The sequence below is a fragment of the Budorcas taxicolor genome, chromosome 18 (genome assembly GCF_023091745.1).
Source record: "Budorcas taxicolor isolate Tak-1 chromosome 18, Takin1.1, whole genome shotgun sequence".
Taxonomy (NCBI): domain Eukaryota; kingdom Metazoa; phylum Chordata; class Mammalia; order Artiodactyla; family Bovidae; genus Budorcas; species Budorcas taxicolor.
This window is the reverse complement of record NC_068927.1, coordinates 9,416,478-9,431,595: the sequence shown is the minus strand read 5'-3', so window position 1 is coordinate 9,431,595 and position 15,118 is coordinate 9,416,478. Positions and strand designations below refer to the sequence as shown.

The 15,118-nt window shown below is 38.0% G+C and overlaps 1 protein-coding gene across 2 annotated transcripts; it reads left to right on the top strand.

The window, feature by feature from the left end:
- CMC2 (C-X9-C motif containing 2) lies at window positions 1-14,529 on the top strand. Of its 2 annotated transcripts, XM_052656374.1 has the most exons (5): window positions 1-237; window positions 3,696-3,731; window positions 7,310-7,422; window positions 11,543-11,614; window positions 14,152-14,529. In XM_052656374.1, the coding sequence occupies exons 2-5, from the start codon at window positions 3,707-3,709 to the stop codon at window positions 14,236-14,238; spliced, it is 297 nt and encodes a 98-aa protein (XP_052512334.1). In that variant the 5' UTR covers window positions 1-237; window positions 3,696-3,706; the 3' UTR covers window positions 14,239-14,529. The 2 variants fall into 2 exon arrangements, with proteins under 2 accessions (XP_052512334.1, XP_052512335.1); XM_052656375.1 differs by lacking the exon at window positions 3,696-3,731 and having other exon boundaries at window positions 79-237.
- Window positions 14,530-15,118: the final 589 nt, after the last annotated feature.

The window sequence follows — 15,118 nt, the reverse complement described above, 5'->3', positions numbered from 1 at the left end:
GGCGGACTCGCTCTCCCTCCCCTCGCAGCGCCTGAAAATGGGCCCGTCCAGGCAGGGCGGCGCAGGCGCCTGAGGCGGCGAGCGGCGGGGGCTGGCCGAGCGGTGTCAGCAGTGGAGGGCGCCGTGTCTTCGCCACCCGGAGCTGGCCCGGCTCCCGCGTCCAGACCGCGCGCATGGAGGCGCAGAGTCTTCGCGGGTGAATACCGCTTCCGCTCTCCGGCTGTGGCCGCGAGTCGGGTGAGTCTCGGGGGTCCGGGCCGTTCGGCGGCGCGCTCTCTTCCCGGCCGCGTTGTGCGGGGCGGCCGCGGGACACCCACCGGCCCCCCCCTCAGGTCCCTCAGGGTCGCGCCCCGCCGTGTCCCGTCCTGCTGGGACTTTCCCCCGGCCTCGGGGGTCGGGACCGCCGCACTGGGTTTCCCGGGGCGGACCAGGTCGACCTGAGCTCTCCGCCCTCGGGCATTCTCTGAGGATGCGCTGGTAGTTGAGCGCAGGCTTCGGGGTAGACATTCGCTCTCTGCCCCACAACTCTCGAGCTGGTGACCTTGGGCAGGCTCCTCCCTCCTCGGTTTCCTCGCCTGAGAAATGGGTGTAATCCAGCGCCTAGGTTGTGAGAAGCGCTTAACTACGTGTCTGACACGGTGAGCGCTCCCTACGGTGTATGCTTGTTATTGCTTTTGGGGATCCAGGCGTTCAGGGTTTGCTTGTGGGAGCCTGCTAGGGCGCCTCTCAGCTGCAGTGAAAATTTCCGCCAGTCCGTCTTGCGATGCGAGAATCCAGTAAGATCCTCATCAGTAGACTTTTCAAGAAAAGGCGGATCCCTTTGATCGGGTTTAAAGATGACCGAGCTTGTTTCGCGTAAGTAAGTAGTAAGTAGTTTATGAAGAGTTAAGTAAATCCTAGTAGTGATTTAAATGCATAAAGGAAGTTTGCATAAAGGAGACACAAGTCCTGTTCATACAGGCTGCTGCACATGTTTGGTTGATTTAAAACGATCCATTTCCCACCTTTTTTAAAAAAGAAAAACTATGTTAAGGTCTGAATCAGTGCTCAAATCTGTGATAGTACTGCATTCAGGAAACATTTATTGGGCACATACTATGTGCATTTAGGAGAATATCTCCTCCCCTACTAGCCTGTGTGTTCTTTGATGGTTATGGACTAATTTTTTTTTTTTTGCTCTGAACTTCACGTGATTTGACAGAGGGCTCAGCACCAAGAAAGCGGTGATAAATCCTAGTTCAGGGAACGCTACAACTGGGCCCATGCCTTAAGAAATGACGTGAGGTTGCTCTCAGTAGCAGTAGGGGCATGGTCTGTACTCGGAGCACTTGTCACCTAATCAGAAGCCTCTGTTTAGATTTGGTCATTTTGCAGCTGTGATAAGTAAAAGTGGGTGGGGAAGGTCGTCCCCTGCTAATGTCTGCTACTTCTGCTCAATACAGTGAGGTTTGAAGTAGAGAGATACTAATTTAACTAATTCCAGAGCTTTCTGAAATTAGACTTTAAAAAAATATATGTTTTAGAGAGCAGTTTTTTCCTGGAGAACAGATTCTTTAGGCTCTGAACAAGAGACTTCTGGCCTTGTTTTAAAATGACATGAGAAATTGTAACTGTAGTGTGAATTTCTTTGTGGTGAAGCCACACAATAGCAAAATCTCTCTAAAGAAAGCCTTAGTGGCATTAAAATATAGGGTTTCCCTCTTGTGATTATAGATCTAAAGTGTGTTATTAGAATGTTTCCTCTCTTTTCTACACTAGAATTCATATATTGCTTGTGTTCAGTTTTTTTTCTTCTAAAATTGTGCCACCTGGTGGTTGAAATCTATCATAGACTACTTGTTAGATTTTACCTCAGAGTCTTGGTAGAATAAGGTGAAGCAGTGAATAAAATAAAATCATAAATTTTGTATCTTTAGGGAGAACTCCCTATTGCTTCGGCCCTCCCAGCTCACCCCCAAGTAAAAGTTACGATTGCTTTGCAGGGACCTATTAGACAGTTATAAAAATATCAGATGTCACAGATGAACATTTTTACAAGTTCAAGCAGACTATTTTGGTATCAATCTGTGCATACCTGAGGAAGTGGATGGGATTGGCATGGGGAGAGAAGAGTTGTAATTGTGAGAAGTAAACTGTTCTGATGGTTTCTAAATGCCAGTGTACAAATGAACTGAAGTTTTGTGTTTAAATAATAACTGTTTGAATAGAGTTATCCCTCTCTTTCTCATTAGAATACCCTTACACTAAATCTTACCACAAATAAATGTTTCCTTCACTTTTTTTTTATACAGTGTGTTTGTTTGTAATTATCTTGGTGCTACCTTTTGAAACTGTTTTCTGTATTAACAGTAACAAGTGTTTATCCTTTGAGTGCAAGTTTTATTTTGAGAAATGGCTTGCATTTAATTGTGAACTTAGATTTGAGAAAAAACTTAAGGATGCAATGTAAGAATATACTCTGTGACATCCTTACTTAGCCAGTCTCTTGGGCACAGGAGGCCAGATAAATGAGAAGTTCACACAGCAGCTTGTTTCAATGTTGGACAGCTCCAGGAAAATGGCATCTGCCCCTGTAACTTCCAGTTTGATTTCCAGTCCTGTCCTCGGACACATCTCAGCGTCAGTTCAGTTCAGCCTTTCCCATCAGGTGACAGAACACTTCAGATTACTAATGATACTACATTTGTCACACTTACTCTTGATATAGGTCTAGAGCTAATTCCATTTTATGGAAGAAGAGACTTACATTTCAGATTAAGTAGCCAAAGTGATACAACTTGTGAATAGTTGTGTCCACAGTTTTTACCTTCAGACCCACATCTTCTCCCTTCAAATCCATTACTTTTCCTACTTAACCTGGCTGTTCCTTTTATCTATTTTCTCTGTTGTGGGTTTCCCTTAGTAAATAGTCCCAATTTCATGAATGGCTTCCTGTTTAAACCTAATGTCAGAGCCATCTCCTTCCTGAGCATTCGCCCCAGGGATATTCAGATTGTCAGTGTTCTGGACATGGCTGATCAGGACAAGCACTATACTTTTCTTTTTCTTGATGTAGACAGATACTCTTGTTTCTAGTAATACAGGATAGTGTTACATTGACTTCTTTGAACCTCAGCCTGCGATTAGTCCCTGTTGAACTTGTAGCTAACCAGAGGTTCTCTGGGGAGTAGTTTTTTCTATCTGTGTTTATTTCATTCACAAACTGCTGGGAAGGCATATCTTTCTTATTTTGAAAGTGGGAGAAATCTGTCACGGTGAGAGGTTACGTTGGGTAGTACATTGGGTAGTAACTCTGTTCAGAGAAGGCAAAGGCACCCCACTCCAGTACTCTTGCCGGAAAAATCCCATGGATGGAGGAGCCTGAAAGGCTGCAGTCCATGGGGTCGCTGAGGGTCGGACACGATTGAGCGAGTTCACTTTCACTTTTCCCTTTCATGCATTGGAGAAGGAAATGGCGGCCCACTCCAGTGTTCTTGCCTGGAGAATCCCAGGGACGAGGAAGCCTGGTGGGCTGCTGTCTATGGGGTCGCACACAGTCGGACACAACTGAAGTGACTTAGCAGTAACTCTGCTATTTACTGTGTGACCTGGGGCTCGGTTTTGCTATGAAAATATTGAGTAACACATATTTTGACCTACAAAAAAGCAATTTCTTATGGTTTAACTGAATTTAAAAAGATACCTGCTTCTTACAGTTATTGGAAGAATGATAAGACTTGTGCCTGCACATTGTAAGTATTCAACAAATTATTTCTATTCTAATAATATATTATTATGGCTTTGAACAAATTTTAAAAATAAGAATATGGAATATATATTTGACTTTTATTCATTTCATAAAATGTTACTTGAGTTATAATAGTGTTATTAGAATAGGCTGTTAAAGATGACTACTGAAAGGTGTCAGCACTCATTTAAATGTGCTCTAAGAACAATGTTATTGTTTTATAGTTATACTTTGTATATTATACCCAAGAGTACCCCAGTACATATGTGTATGCACCAACAGTTAGCCGAAGCTGGTAGATGGAAGGAAAGGAGAGGAAGAGAATATCTAACTAAAAAATGGGGTAGAGGCAAGAGGGGAATGATTGATAAAACGAGGAATTTGTTCGGTAAGGGATAAGTGTTCAGAGCTTTAAGTTAAGTAGTAGCTTTCACCAAGAACAAGAAAAGGAAACGACCATGCATGAGACCATTTTCTTCTTTGACATAGCCATCTAGGGAAAGCAGGGAGAAGGGGGGATAAGCAGACGCAAGTACGCCATGGCTGTGCGTAGCAGCATACTACTCGAAGTAGGCTTTCAAGGGAGGGAAAAATATGTGTGCCGTGGCATATATTTTTGCTTATATGCAATGTGCATATGTGTGTCTATCTCAGTACCCAAGAGTTTTCTTAAGTATTTACTTTGCCAATTAGAGAGGGCTTTCAGTACCTCAGAAGTTTGTTTCTGAACTGTAAAAGCACACATTTGAGGGCTGGTTCATAGATATACGCAAAAATGTTTTGTTAAAGATACTTAAAAAATAAAATGTTAAAGACGTTTTCTAGATGACTAAAACCAGTGTACATCTTCCTTCAGAAAAAATAAGCAAGGCAGAAGCCAGATAACTTTTACTATATATAAGTGTAGGTGTATAATATTGTTATAATATTAGATGGCTTAAATTGCTGTACTGTATGAGACCTCTTTTTTCTGAGGCAGAATTTTTATATCATTTAAAAAGATTGTAGTCAGTGACAGGCAAATAAAACTTGAACTTGGCTGCATTTTCAGTTTCCATTTCAAATACTCAAGTATTTTAACTAGGCACAATGGCCTCATTTGTGATCTTTAGCTGTGGTATGTTTGTGTGTGTGGCAGGGGGTGGGGTTGAGGTTATTAGTCACTCAGTGGAACAGTGATTTGGTACTTTTATAAGTTGAAATCTGAAGTAGTAGGTATAATTCTCTGCAATTATTTGTTTAGTCATTTTTAAGGATTTCGTTTGTCAAGAGTAGAAGGTGGATAGGCTGTTTGAATTTCTTGAAACTTTTTTCACACCTTTATTAAGGCATAATTTACATACTATAAAATTTGCCCATTCTAAGTGAATTAAGTGATTTTAGAAAGCTTATACAATTATGCAACCATTACCACAATCCTATTTTAGAACATTTTTGTCACCCAAAGTTTTCTTTTTGCCATTTGCAAATTAATCCTCACTCTCACCTTTGGACCTCCACATTGATCAGCTTTTGCCTCTACAAATTTGCCTTTTCTAGACATTGCATGTAAATAGAATCATACAGTACTGTCTTTTGAGTCTGCTTTATTTCATTTAGCTTAGTACTTTTGAGATTCCTCCATGTTGGCACATGTATAAGTTTATTCCTTTTTAGTGCTAAATAGTGTCCCATTGAATAAATACACAAGTTTGTTTATCCAGTACTTGGTTGTTAGACATTTGGATTGTTTCCAGTATTGACTATTATGAATAATGCTATGACCGTTCATATATAAATCTTTTGGGGATATATGTTTTCATTTCTCTTGGGTATGTTCTAAGAGAGAAATTTCTAGGTCATATGTTAAGTTTGGGTTTAACTTAAGAAACTACTGAATAGTTCTCTAAAGTGTCTGTGCTACTTAACCTTCCCAGTAGCGTTGTATGAGATCCCTTTCCACCACATTGTAAGCAGTGCTTGCTATTGTCTAATTTTTTGATTATAGCTATTCTGGTGGATGTATAGTAGTATCTCATTGTGGTTTAAATTTCTGTTTCCCTAATGACTAGTGATGTTCAGCATCTTTTTATGTGCTTAATTTACCATTCCTATATCCTCTTCGGTGAAATTTCTATTTAAATCTTTTGCTCATTTTGGGGTATATTTTAAACACTGGATTGTTTGTAAACTTTCTTTATATGTTTTAGGTGCAAATCCTTTGTCATATATGATTTGCAAATATTTTCCTTTAGTGTGTAGCTTGTAGAGGAGCTACACACTATTTTATTTTTTAGAACAGTTTTAGGTTCATAGCAAATTTGAGCAGAAAGTACAGAGAGACCCCCTAGGCCCCCTCTGCCCACACATACCCTGCCTCTCTCCCACAGTCAACATCCTCCAAGAGTGGTATGCTAATTACAATTGATGAGCTGACATTGACATGTCATTATCACCCAGAGGGTGACTTGTCCTTTCATTTTCTTAATTTTGAAAATGGAAATTTTTAATTTTGATAAGTTTTAACCAATTTATTCTTTTATGGATTTTGATGTATCTTTGCCCAACCTAATGGATTTCCCTGGTGGCTCAGACGGTAAAGCGTCTGCCTACAATGCGGGAGACCTGGGTTTGATCCCTGGGACAGGAATATCCTCTGGAGAAGGAAATGGCAACCCATTCTAGTACTCTTGCCTGGAAGACCCCATGGACGGGAGAGCCTGGTAGGGTACAGTCCATGGGGTTGCAAAGAGTCGGACACGACTGAGCGACTTCATTTGACTCACTTTTGCCCAACCTACTGTCATGATTTCTCCTAGGTTTTCTTTCTTGGAACTTTTAAAAGACTAAAGTAGTTAATTGGTTCTTTCCTTTGGTAATCTCTTCTGGGTCATAAAGAATTGGTTTAAGAGAGAAATGGGTGAATAGAGAAATAGGTGAATGTAACTATAGCAAATACCTTAAAATAATATTTTATCTTAGACCTTGGATGCTAATTTTCTTTTCTTGTGAATGAACCAATTAAACCTAATTTCAGGGATTTTTAGCTTCTTGTTTTCATTGTAATAATTGCATTTTATGGATAGATCTGCTAAATTAAAAAAAAAAATCCACATCTGCTTCTTGTTTCTCTTCAGGGTTTAGTTAGATTTTCTCAGCCAGATGTTACTTAGGAAGAAAGCAGTGTATATTAATTCACACTAACGTGAGACTGACTAATGGCCCTTTAACCCTTATACATTTAGGCCAGTTCTCTTCACTGGTAGGATTTTACCTGAATAAAATAAGTTGTAATCTATTTCAGAAGTATGGGAAAAGTAATTGAAGTCAGGCTTGTTAACATAGGCAAGCTGTTTCTGGTTAAGCACCTATTTCGCGGATCGGGTCTCTTGAGTCTGCTTTTTTCTGAACCTGCATGTTCTCTAAATACTCCTGATAACCCACGGAATCTAAGTCATTGGATAGGAAGGTGAGGCTCAGGTTAATTTGCCTAAGGTCACCTTTCTTTTCTGATACAGGTCACTGAAGTTTCTTACGGAAAATAATTTTAGGTTGCATTAACAAATACAGTCACACATATTCAAGACACTCTTGTATCCACAGGTTGCTCTGCTGTGTTCCATCTCCTCCTAAAGATGCATCCTGATTTATCTCCACACTTGCATACTGAAGAATGCAACGTCTTGATTAACTTGCTTAAGGAATGTCACAAAAATGTAAGAGTTCAGAAAATAACCCTGGAGCAACAATGAAACCTAGATACAATACACTAATGTAAAATGTTATCTCCATTAATAGAAGGAAATGATAATGTCTTCATTATGGGTCTTAGCGTAGTAAAGATTAGCAGTTGATGCTTGTGATTTGTTTTTAGAAACTACTTCCTTTTTATGATGAGTAGAAATCAAGCCTGGTAGTTTTATTAGGGAGATTCTGAAGTGATACATAGTAGTTACAATCCATGTTCCATGACATCTATCATTATGTGCTTAAAGGAAGTTGAAATATTTTTTACAATTACATGTTAACTAGATTTAAATTATGACTGGCCTCATTTAGCAGGTTTACTTAATGGTTGCTGTGTACTTAGTCACTGAGTCGTGTCCGATTCTTTGTGACCGCATGGACTGTAGCCAGCCAGCCTCCCCTGCCCATGGGGATTCTCCAGGCAAGAATACTGGAGTAGGTTGCCATGCGCTCCTGGTTAGTGGAATGGAAATAAAATTCCATTTTTAAAACCAAAATAGAAAATAAGCCCATTTTTGCAGTGCATTAAATTTGACATTTTTACAGATGTCAAAGTTTTTTTTTTTTTAATATATTTGGTGTATGAGACAGTTATAAGAAGCATTTGTGTTTTTCTTTAGCTTTGCATGATGCATTATTTCCTTCATGTTCTTCATAAACTGTAGATATATCAGATTCTTATTTAAATGAGTAAAACTTTAAGACTAAAAGTGAAGTAGTAAGGAATGTTGATGACCTGTGAAGTCCGATATTTAGTTTCAAAGAATGTTGATGACAATACACTTTCAGCAAACTATTTCCACCATACATCTAGATTAAGAATTGATATTGTCTTTTTAACTTTAGCCATTCTGTGTATGTGTAATAGTATATTATTTGAGTTTAAATTGTGTTTCCCTTGGGCTGATGACTTTAGGCATCTTTTCATGTACTTACTGGACATTCACATAATGTCTTTTGCCCATATTTAAAAATTGGGTGTTAGTCTTATTATTGAGTTGTAAGAATTCTTTTTATCATTCAGCATACAAAGTGTGTTGTAAATATTTTCTCCCAGTCTGTGGTGTCCTTTTTTATTTTCTTAAAAATGTGTTACAAAGAGTTTGTAAGTTTGATGAAGTCTGTAATAATTTACTAGGTTTTTCATTCATTGTTTATGTTTTTTTTTTTGTTCTAGGGATCTTTGTCAATTTCCTGGTCACAAAGCGTTCTCTCCTATTTTTTTCTTCTGGAAATTTTATAGATTTAGTTTTTGAAATTTAGGTCTGTGATTCAAATTAGTTTTTGTGTATGTTGTGAGGTATGAGTCAAGGTTTATTTCTCTCCCTGTGGATACCCAGTTATTCCAGCACCACTTGTTGAAGAGCTTTCTTTCCCCACTAAATTACCTTGGTGCTTTTGTCAAAAATCAGTTGCCCATATGTGAATGGGCCTACTTCTGGGCTCTTTAGTCTGTTCCACTGATTTATATGTTTATTCTTAACACAGTTGATTTTGACATCTTAACTGGGGTCACCTGATCCCATGACTGTTTTGTCCTTTTCTCTGTCTTAATTCGCTTGTACTGCATGTAGACTGATCTCTCAGTCCTCTAAGTTTAATCATTGTTCCCCTTTAATGGCTCCCTTTGCCTGTGGAATAAATTCTATCTTTCTTTGTGTTTTGGGGCCTTCGTGTACTGGCCCCTACTTACACTTGGGCTTGACCACCCTCCTACCCCGCATCCTTCCTGCTCGCTCTGTCTGCAGTTGTACTGGAGTGTGTTTCTGTCTCCTAGGCTTTTTTACTTGCTTTTTCCCTTTGTTTAACTTAAAGATTTTCTCACTGTCTCCACTTCTCACTTGCTTGATAAGGTTTTATCATCCTCCAGGCTTTATTCTGCTTAATTTGTCATTTCCTCTTCCTTTTCTTTCTTGGCCTGGATTCCCTTGCTATAATTACTCTATACTTCAGTAATACTTTACGTATTATTTCCAACTCTATGGCAGTTACTCTCACACTTTTTAGTCTCAGAATTCCTTTACATTCTTCAGAGTTATTGAGGACCCCAAAGAACTTTTGTTTATGTGGGCTGTATCTATCAATATTTGTTGAATTAGAAGTTAAAAGTGAGTAGTTGAAAAATATTAATTTATTTTAAAATGACAATAATAAACCATTACACGTTAATGGTTATTTTTCATTAAAAAAATACCTTATTTTCCAAAACAATAAAAGGGTGTAAAGAATGACATTGCTTTTACAGTTTTGCAGTTCTTTTTAATGTTTGGTTTAATAGAATACAGCTGGATTCTCGTATCTGCCACTTTGCTCAATCTGTGCTGATATTACAGGTCATGTAGCCTCTGGAAAAATCTGCTGTACCCTTGTGAGAGAATGAAAGTGAACAAAACAAATAAGATCCTCAGTTATTAGGAAGGTAGATTTTACCTTCTCCTGAAAAGGTTTTGAGTAGTCCTGGGACTACACTTTGAGAACTGCTGCTGTGTAGTGATCACTTCATATTTTCTTTTCCTTCTGGCTATAAGAGTGGGGCCCAGGTCCCCCATGCTCACTGTTGTGTCCCTAGTGGCTGGGACACTGTCCTCCAGACCCTGATTGATTCACTTACCCAATCAGTAGCTCTGCTAGAGAGCTTTGCTCTCTAGAAATAGACACCAGGCACTGGAGGCTCATGTCATGTGTATACAAGAGAAGTACACTCCAAGGGCATTTCTTTTACTTTTCAACTTTTTATTTTATATTGAAATATAGCCGATTAACAATATTGTGATAGTTTCAGGTAGACAGCAAAGAGGCTCAGCCATACATATACAAGTATCCATTTTCCTCCAAATTCATGGACATTTCTTTTATCAATGCCACTGGGGCATTTTTGGGTTTAGTTTTTCATGTAATGTCACAGAGTATTATTCTCATTTGGGCTTAATGTTGAGGTGAAAGTGAGAGTATAAATTAGCTTTTGTCTTGAATTAAAAAAAAATTCTTTTGTTATCTTGAATTTTTAAAATAAGGTGTGTGAATATGGGATGATATCAATAAATATAAAGTAAAATATGAAATATTGTGTTACATTCTAAAATTTTAATCCTGTCTATTGTTTCTGTTTGGCCAGAAGGTGTATGAAAAAGCATTGTCCCTTTGTATTGTCAAGGAGGCAATTTATGCACAGGAATTATTTATCCTGAAAAGGTCATTAGGTAATCACTAGGAAACCTTAAATCCTTGCCAGAAAAACTGATCATTTACTCAGTGTAGACAAGAAAAGTACATTTAAAGTGGTAAAGAAACAGGGAAAAAAGAAATAGCATGACTATTACTAATTATGTGTTGTCTGGTTTCCATGAAAGCCTTAATTAGAAAGAAAAGGGAAAAAGTGCTCACTGTTACAAGTTCAGCATTTATGGCATGTCATTATAGGAGATCACCATGCTCTCTGACCTACGCTTAAAAATGGCGATGTGCAAACACACTAAGTATGGCAAAGCAGAGCAGACTTTGAATATTAAGCATTGATTTCCTTTTATTGTGAATTAGTGACTTGTTTATATGGCTCATACAGGTTGTGTAATATTAGTGTTATGTGTTTTTAATTTATTTTGATGACATTTTGAATAGAGGCAAATGAGAGAAATAGAGGCAAATAGAGGCAAATAGAGAAAATGGCTTTGGCACCAAGCGTTTCATAGGTAACTCTTCCATGGGACAGGGGTGTTTGCTCATGAAGGAAGTTACTGTCATGTCAATATGGCTACACTGCATTTGGACATCACTCTGTAATAGAGGTATTAGGTAATAAAATGCTTTTCACTAGGTCATTTTGAGGTTTTGGGAGGTTAATAGGCTTCTCTTTTATCAAAGAAAAGTCTTTTTTATTTTTCATTTCTACCTATAGAACATTTCTTCTTTTTTTGTAGGAATGCTAGGGTAAGCCCATTTATTTGTATATTTTGTACTTATGGGTTAACTGTTTGATTAACTATTAGCCATTTGCTTATTGACAAGGTGACACATTAAATATTTCAATTCTGAGCCAGAGACCTTAGCATATTATGGGATGAAATATTTTACCCCTTTTCTTCCTTTTAGCACAGCATTCTGAAATTTTTTGGTCATTGCAATGATCTTGATCGGGAGATGAGAAAATGCTTGAAGAATGAGGTAAGGAAAACATTAAAGGATGGAAATGGTTGAGCAGTTGAAAAGACTGTTTTGGAGCAATATTATTTATTACTACCATTATTAATTTTTTTTTTGGCAAGTTTTCATATAACACCAAAACTTGACTTTATAGGTATGTCTTCCCCTAAAGTCAAGAGGAGAAATGAAAGCGTCTTCTGGGGACAATCTTTTGGAACATTGCTGATTTTTTTGCATGTACATAAATGAAAGCAACTATCTTAAAATAATCACTGTAACTCCTCTGGATGAATTTTAAGGTTTGAGAAGTTGAATCTGTACAGCAGAAAGAATTGTTGATCAGCTTTTAGCTCTAGCAGGTAACTAAAACTCTCTGGGCCTCAATTTCCTTGTATAACATGAGGAGGCTAGATTTAGGCTCTTTCCAGCCTTAAAACTTGGAATTTCTTTATAATTATAGTATATACAGCCCATAGGGATCTAGTTTGACTTGTTTGGAAAGACTCATTTCCTGAACACAGCTTTAAGCTATGACTTGGACTTGGGCAAATAGCCAAAGTTTATTGTCTTTTTGTAGGTACCGCAGACTGAACAGAGTGCATTTTAAATCTTTGAAAAGAAATTTAATTCCATTTCTGTTTTATTCATCAGAAATTTTATGTCCAGAACCTTTAAAAATATGTAACAACTAAAAATCTGCCTTCCAATTTTATTTTCTGTACTTTTGAACTTTCTCCCCCCATGAGCCTCATATTGAAAGATATTAGATATTTGAAGACATTCAGCATCTATCTTTAATCATTTTTTCCTGGTTTCTACTTTGGGGCTTTTTTTCTCCTTCCTTCCTGGAATCCCTTTACAGCATCTTTACTGTTTGAAGAACTTCCTGGAGTTCTGATAATTTTCTTCATGTGCACAAATGGGTATATGTTTTAAACTGATTTTTGAAACACTTTTTCTTTATATGTAAAGGGTATTTTGTATGGAAACTAAACCTAGGGCTGTCTTCCTTTTTAAGTAAGATTATGGAAAAGTAAGCCCATACTGTTTTATTTGGTATAGGTATTTATTTCTTACGTGCTTTCAGTTGTGTAAGATAGCCTTTTTCCTAAGTTTAGGTTTTTTTATCCTCACAGTTTAGTGATTTTTGTCATTGGTTTGGTAATTAAATCTTCATATGAAAATTTCCTCCCCAGGTGGTCCTGAATTGTCAGGAACTATTTGGTAGAAGAATGTTGGTAGATTTAATCCTTTAAATTTTAGATTCTTATTTTGTTCCAGTTTGTTTTTGTATAAATTTCAGATTTTCTCCTTGACTACTTTCTAGTCCTCTCTGTGGTTTTTATGTTGCTTCATTTTCTGATTTATAGATTGTTTTCTATCTGTTCTTTCATCCTTCAGTTCTCCAAACCTGTGCTCATTTATTTCCTCTCTGCTTTTAATGCTTCCCAGTTTCCCATTTACTGCTCCTGATGCTCTCCTCCTACCATTTCCTTCATGTGTCATTTAAGTACTTCATTCTTTGAAGCTTTTAACTGGAAAAAAGGTCTGGCCAGTTCTCTCTGACCCCGTCTTTGCTGCTGTGTTGCTGCTTTTGTCCTTTTTATTGAAATAATCACTAATACTACTTTTGCAGTGTCCTCTTTTGTTCCTTTTACTTGTTTGGTTTGGTTTCTGCATTGTTTAGTGGCATTTTGTGAATAACATAATAGTCACCCTTTGTATCTTTTTTTTTTTTAATTCAGGGGCCATCTTGACTCCTTTTGGAGATTTCATAACATATATTTTAATATAAGCTCTGTTTCAATTTGTTCTCTGACTTATTTTATTGGCTACAAAGTACTGTCTTCTGAAGACTTACCTTTAGAATCCTCTTTCCAAGCTGATTTTAGAGGCTTCATATGATATGAAGAGAGATATCAAATATTTTTCTCAGAACAGGTATCCCTCAATGTTCTAGAATTTTCTTCTTTAACCTTTTAAAGCAATAAAATACCCTTCTCCCCCTAGCAGGCTATGAGGAAAAATAATGTAGGACAGATAAAAGGAATGTTTTTGTTAAAGAGACCTGGTGCTTCATCTGTTATTTGAAGTGGCCCTTTGATGAAGAAAAAGATACGTTTGAAAATTGCTACTATTCCAGAAGATATGTTAGAACTCTTGAGTCAAAACTTTAGACTTAGAAAACTTCTTAAAGATTATCAAGCCCAACTCTTTATATTTGAGGTTACTGGCCCAGAAAATCAAGTAAGTACCTCAAAGATATGAACATCAGGGCTCAGGGAATGGAAGCTGGAGTTCCTGGTCAGTGCTTTGCCACTAATCTTGTTTCTTTGGCTTCTTTCTATATCTGACAGCTGAAAGATTTTGATGTCCAGCTGTTTACATGTACTCAGTTTTTTCAACTTGAATCTGCTTTTACTTTTTTCCCACTCTACCTAAGAACCCCTCTTGCACCTTTAAAATATATCTTTATTGGTGTATATATTATAAGCTTAGTATGTAAATAGCGATATAATCTGCTGTCTCTTTTCTCTCCCCTTCCTTTTATTTTCTAGTACATGGAAAAGAGGAACAAGAGCAGGGAGCTTGGCAATGCAATGCGAAAGAGACTTTTTAATCCTCCAGAGGAATCTGAAAACTAGATCTTATTTTCACTGGATGCCTTGCCTGAGAGAAGACCCAAAGACTCTTGGTTGGTAACTGAAGGAATCCTATTGCATTTGGTCTCTAAAATCCTTTGAATGGAAAGTTATCCATGAGAAATCAAGCCTTGGAGAAGTATGGAAGCCCTGGATCTGGAATGTTTGTCGGGCAGAGCTGTTTGTACCCTCCCTCCTCTACCAACGCATCTGAGACTTCTGTTTCTTCCCCTTGCCTATGACCTGTTAACATTTGAGTACCTTAAGCTTCAATAAAACTATTGATTCTAATCATATTTCCTCTGTTCTTTTAGACTGTCTTGGAATTAGGGCTGAATGGTGCCACTAGACTTCTCTTTTTGCAGTGTGGCAGTTCTGGAGCCTAAACATTGAAAGCATAGCAAGAGTTTAGGGAAATCCCAGCTGTGTTAACTCTATGAAAATGTTCCAACTTGATTGTTTTTAAAGAGCTCTTTTCCAAAAGGTTAAATGTTTAACACTGATAAAATTGCTTCTGGCTAGGATTTAAGTCTGAGCAGACTTACCTTCTCCATTTGGTTGACCACCCTGGGTGCCAGTTATCTCCTGGGCCTGTGTGCTTCCTTTTTGCTGGGTGCAGGGTTCTTCTTTCCGGATTCATTTCTAGCAGCCATCCTGGCAATGTTCCTTTGGCCATGCAGTGTTTCTGAGACCTGTGAATCTGGAAGCCAGCTTCCAATCATGGCCACAGCAGGGGCTTGAACTTCCTGTTGGATAAGGTTTCAGCAGACTGTGAGCCTTGAGTTCCTTGTAGTGAACTCTGTGTACATGTATGGTAGGAGGCCTTGTTGAGCATCAGTGTTTACTAGTGATTTCCCCATCACAAGAGGCATTGAAAAGGCTG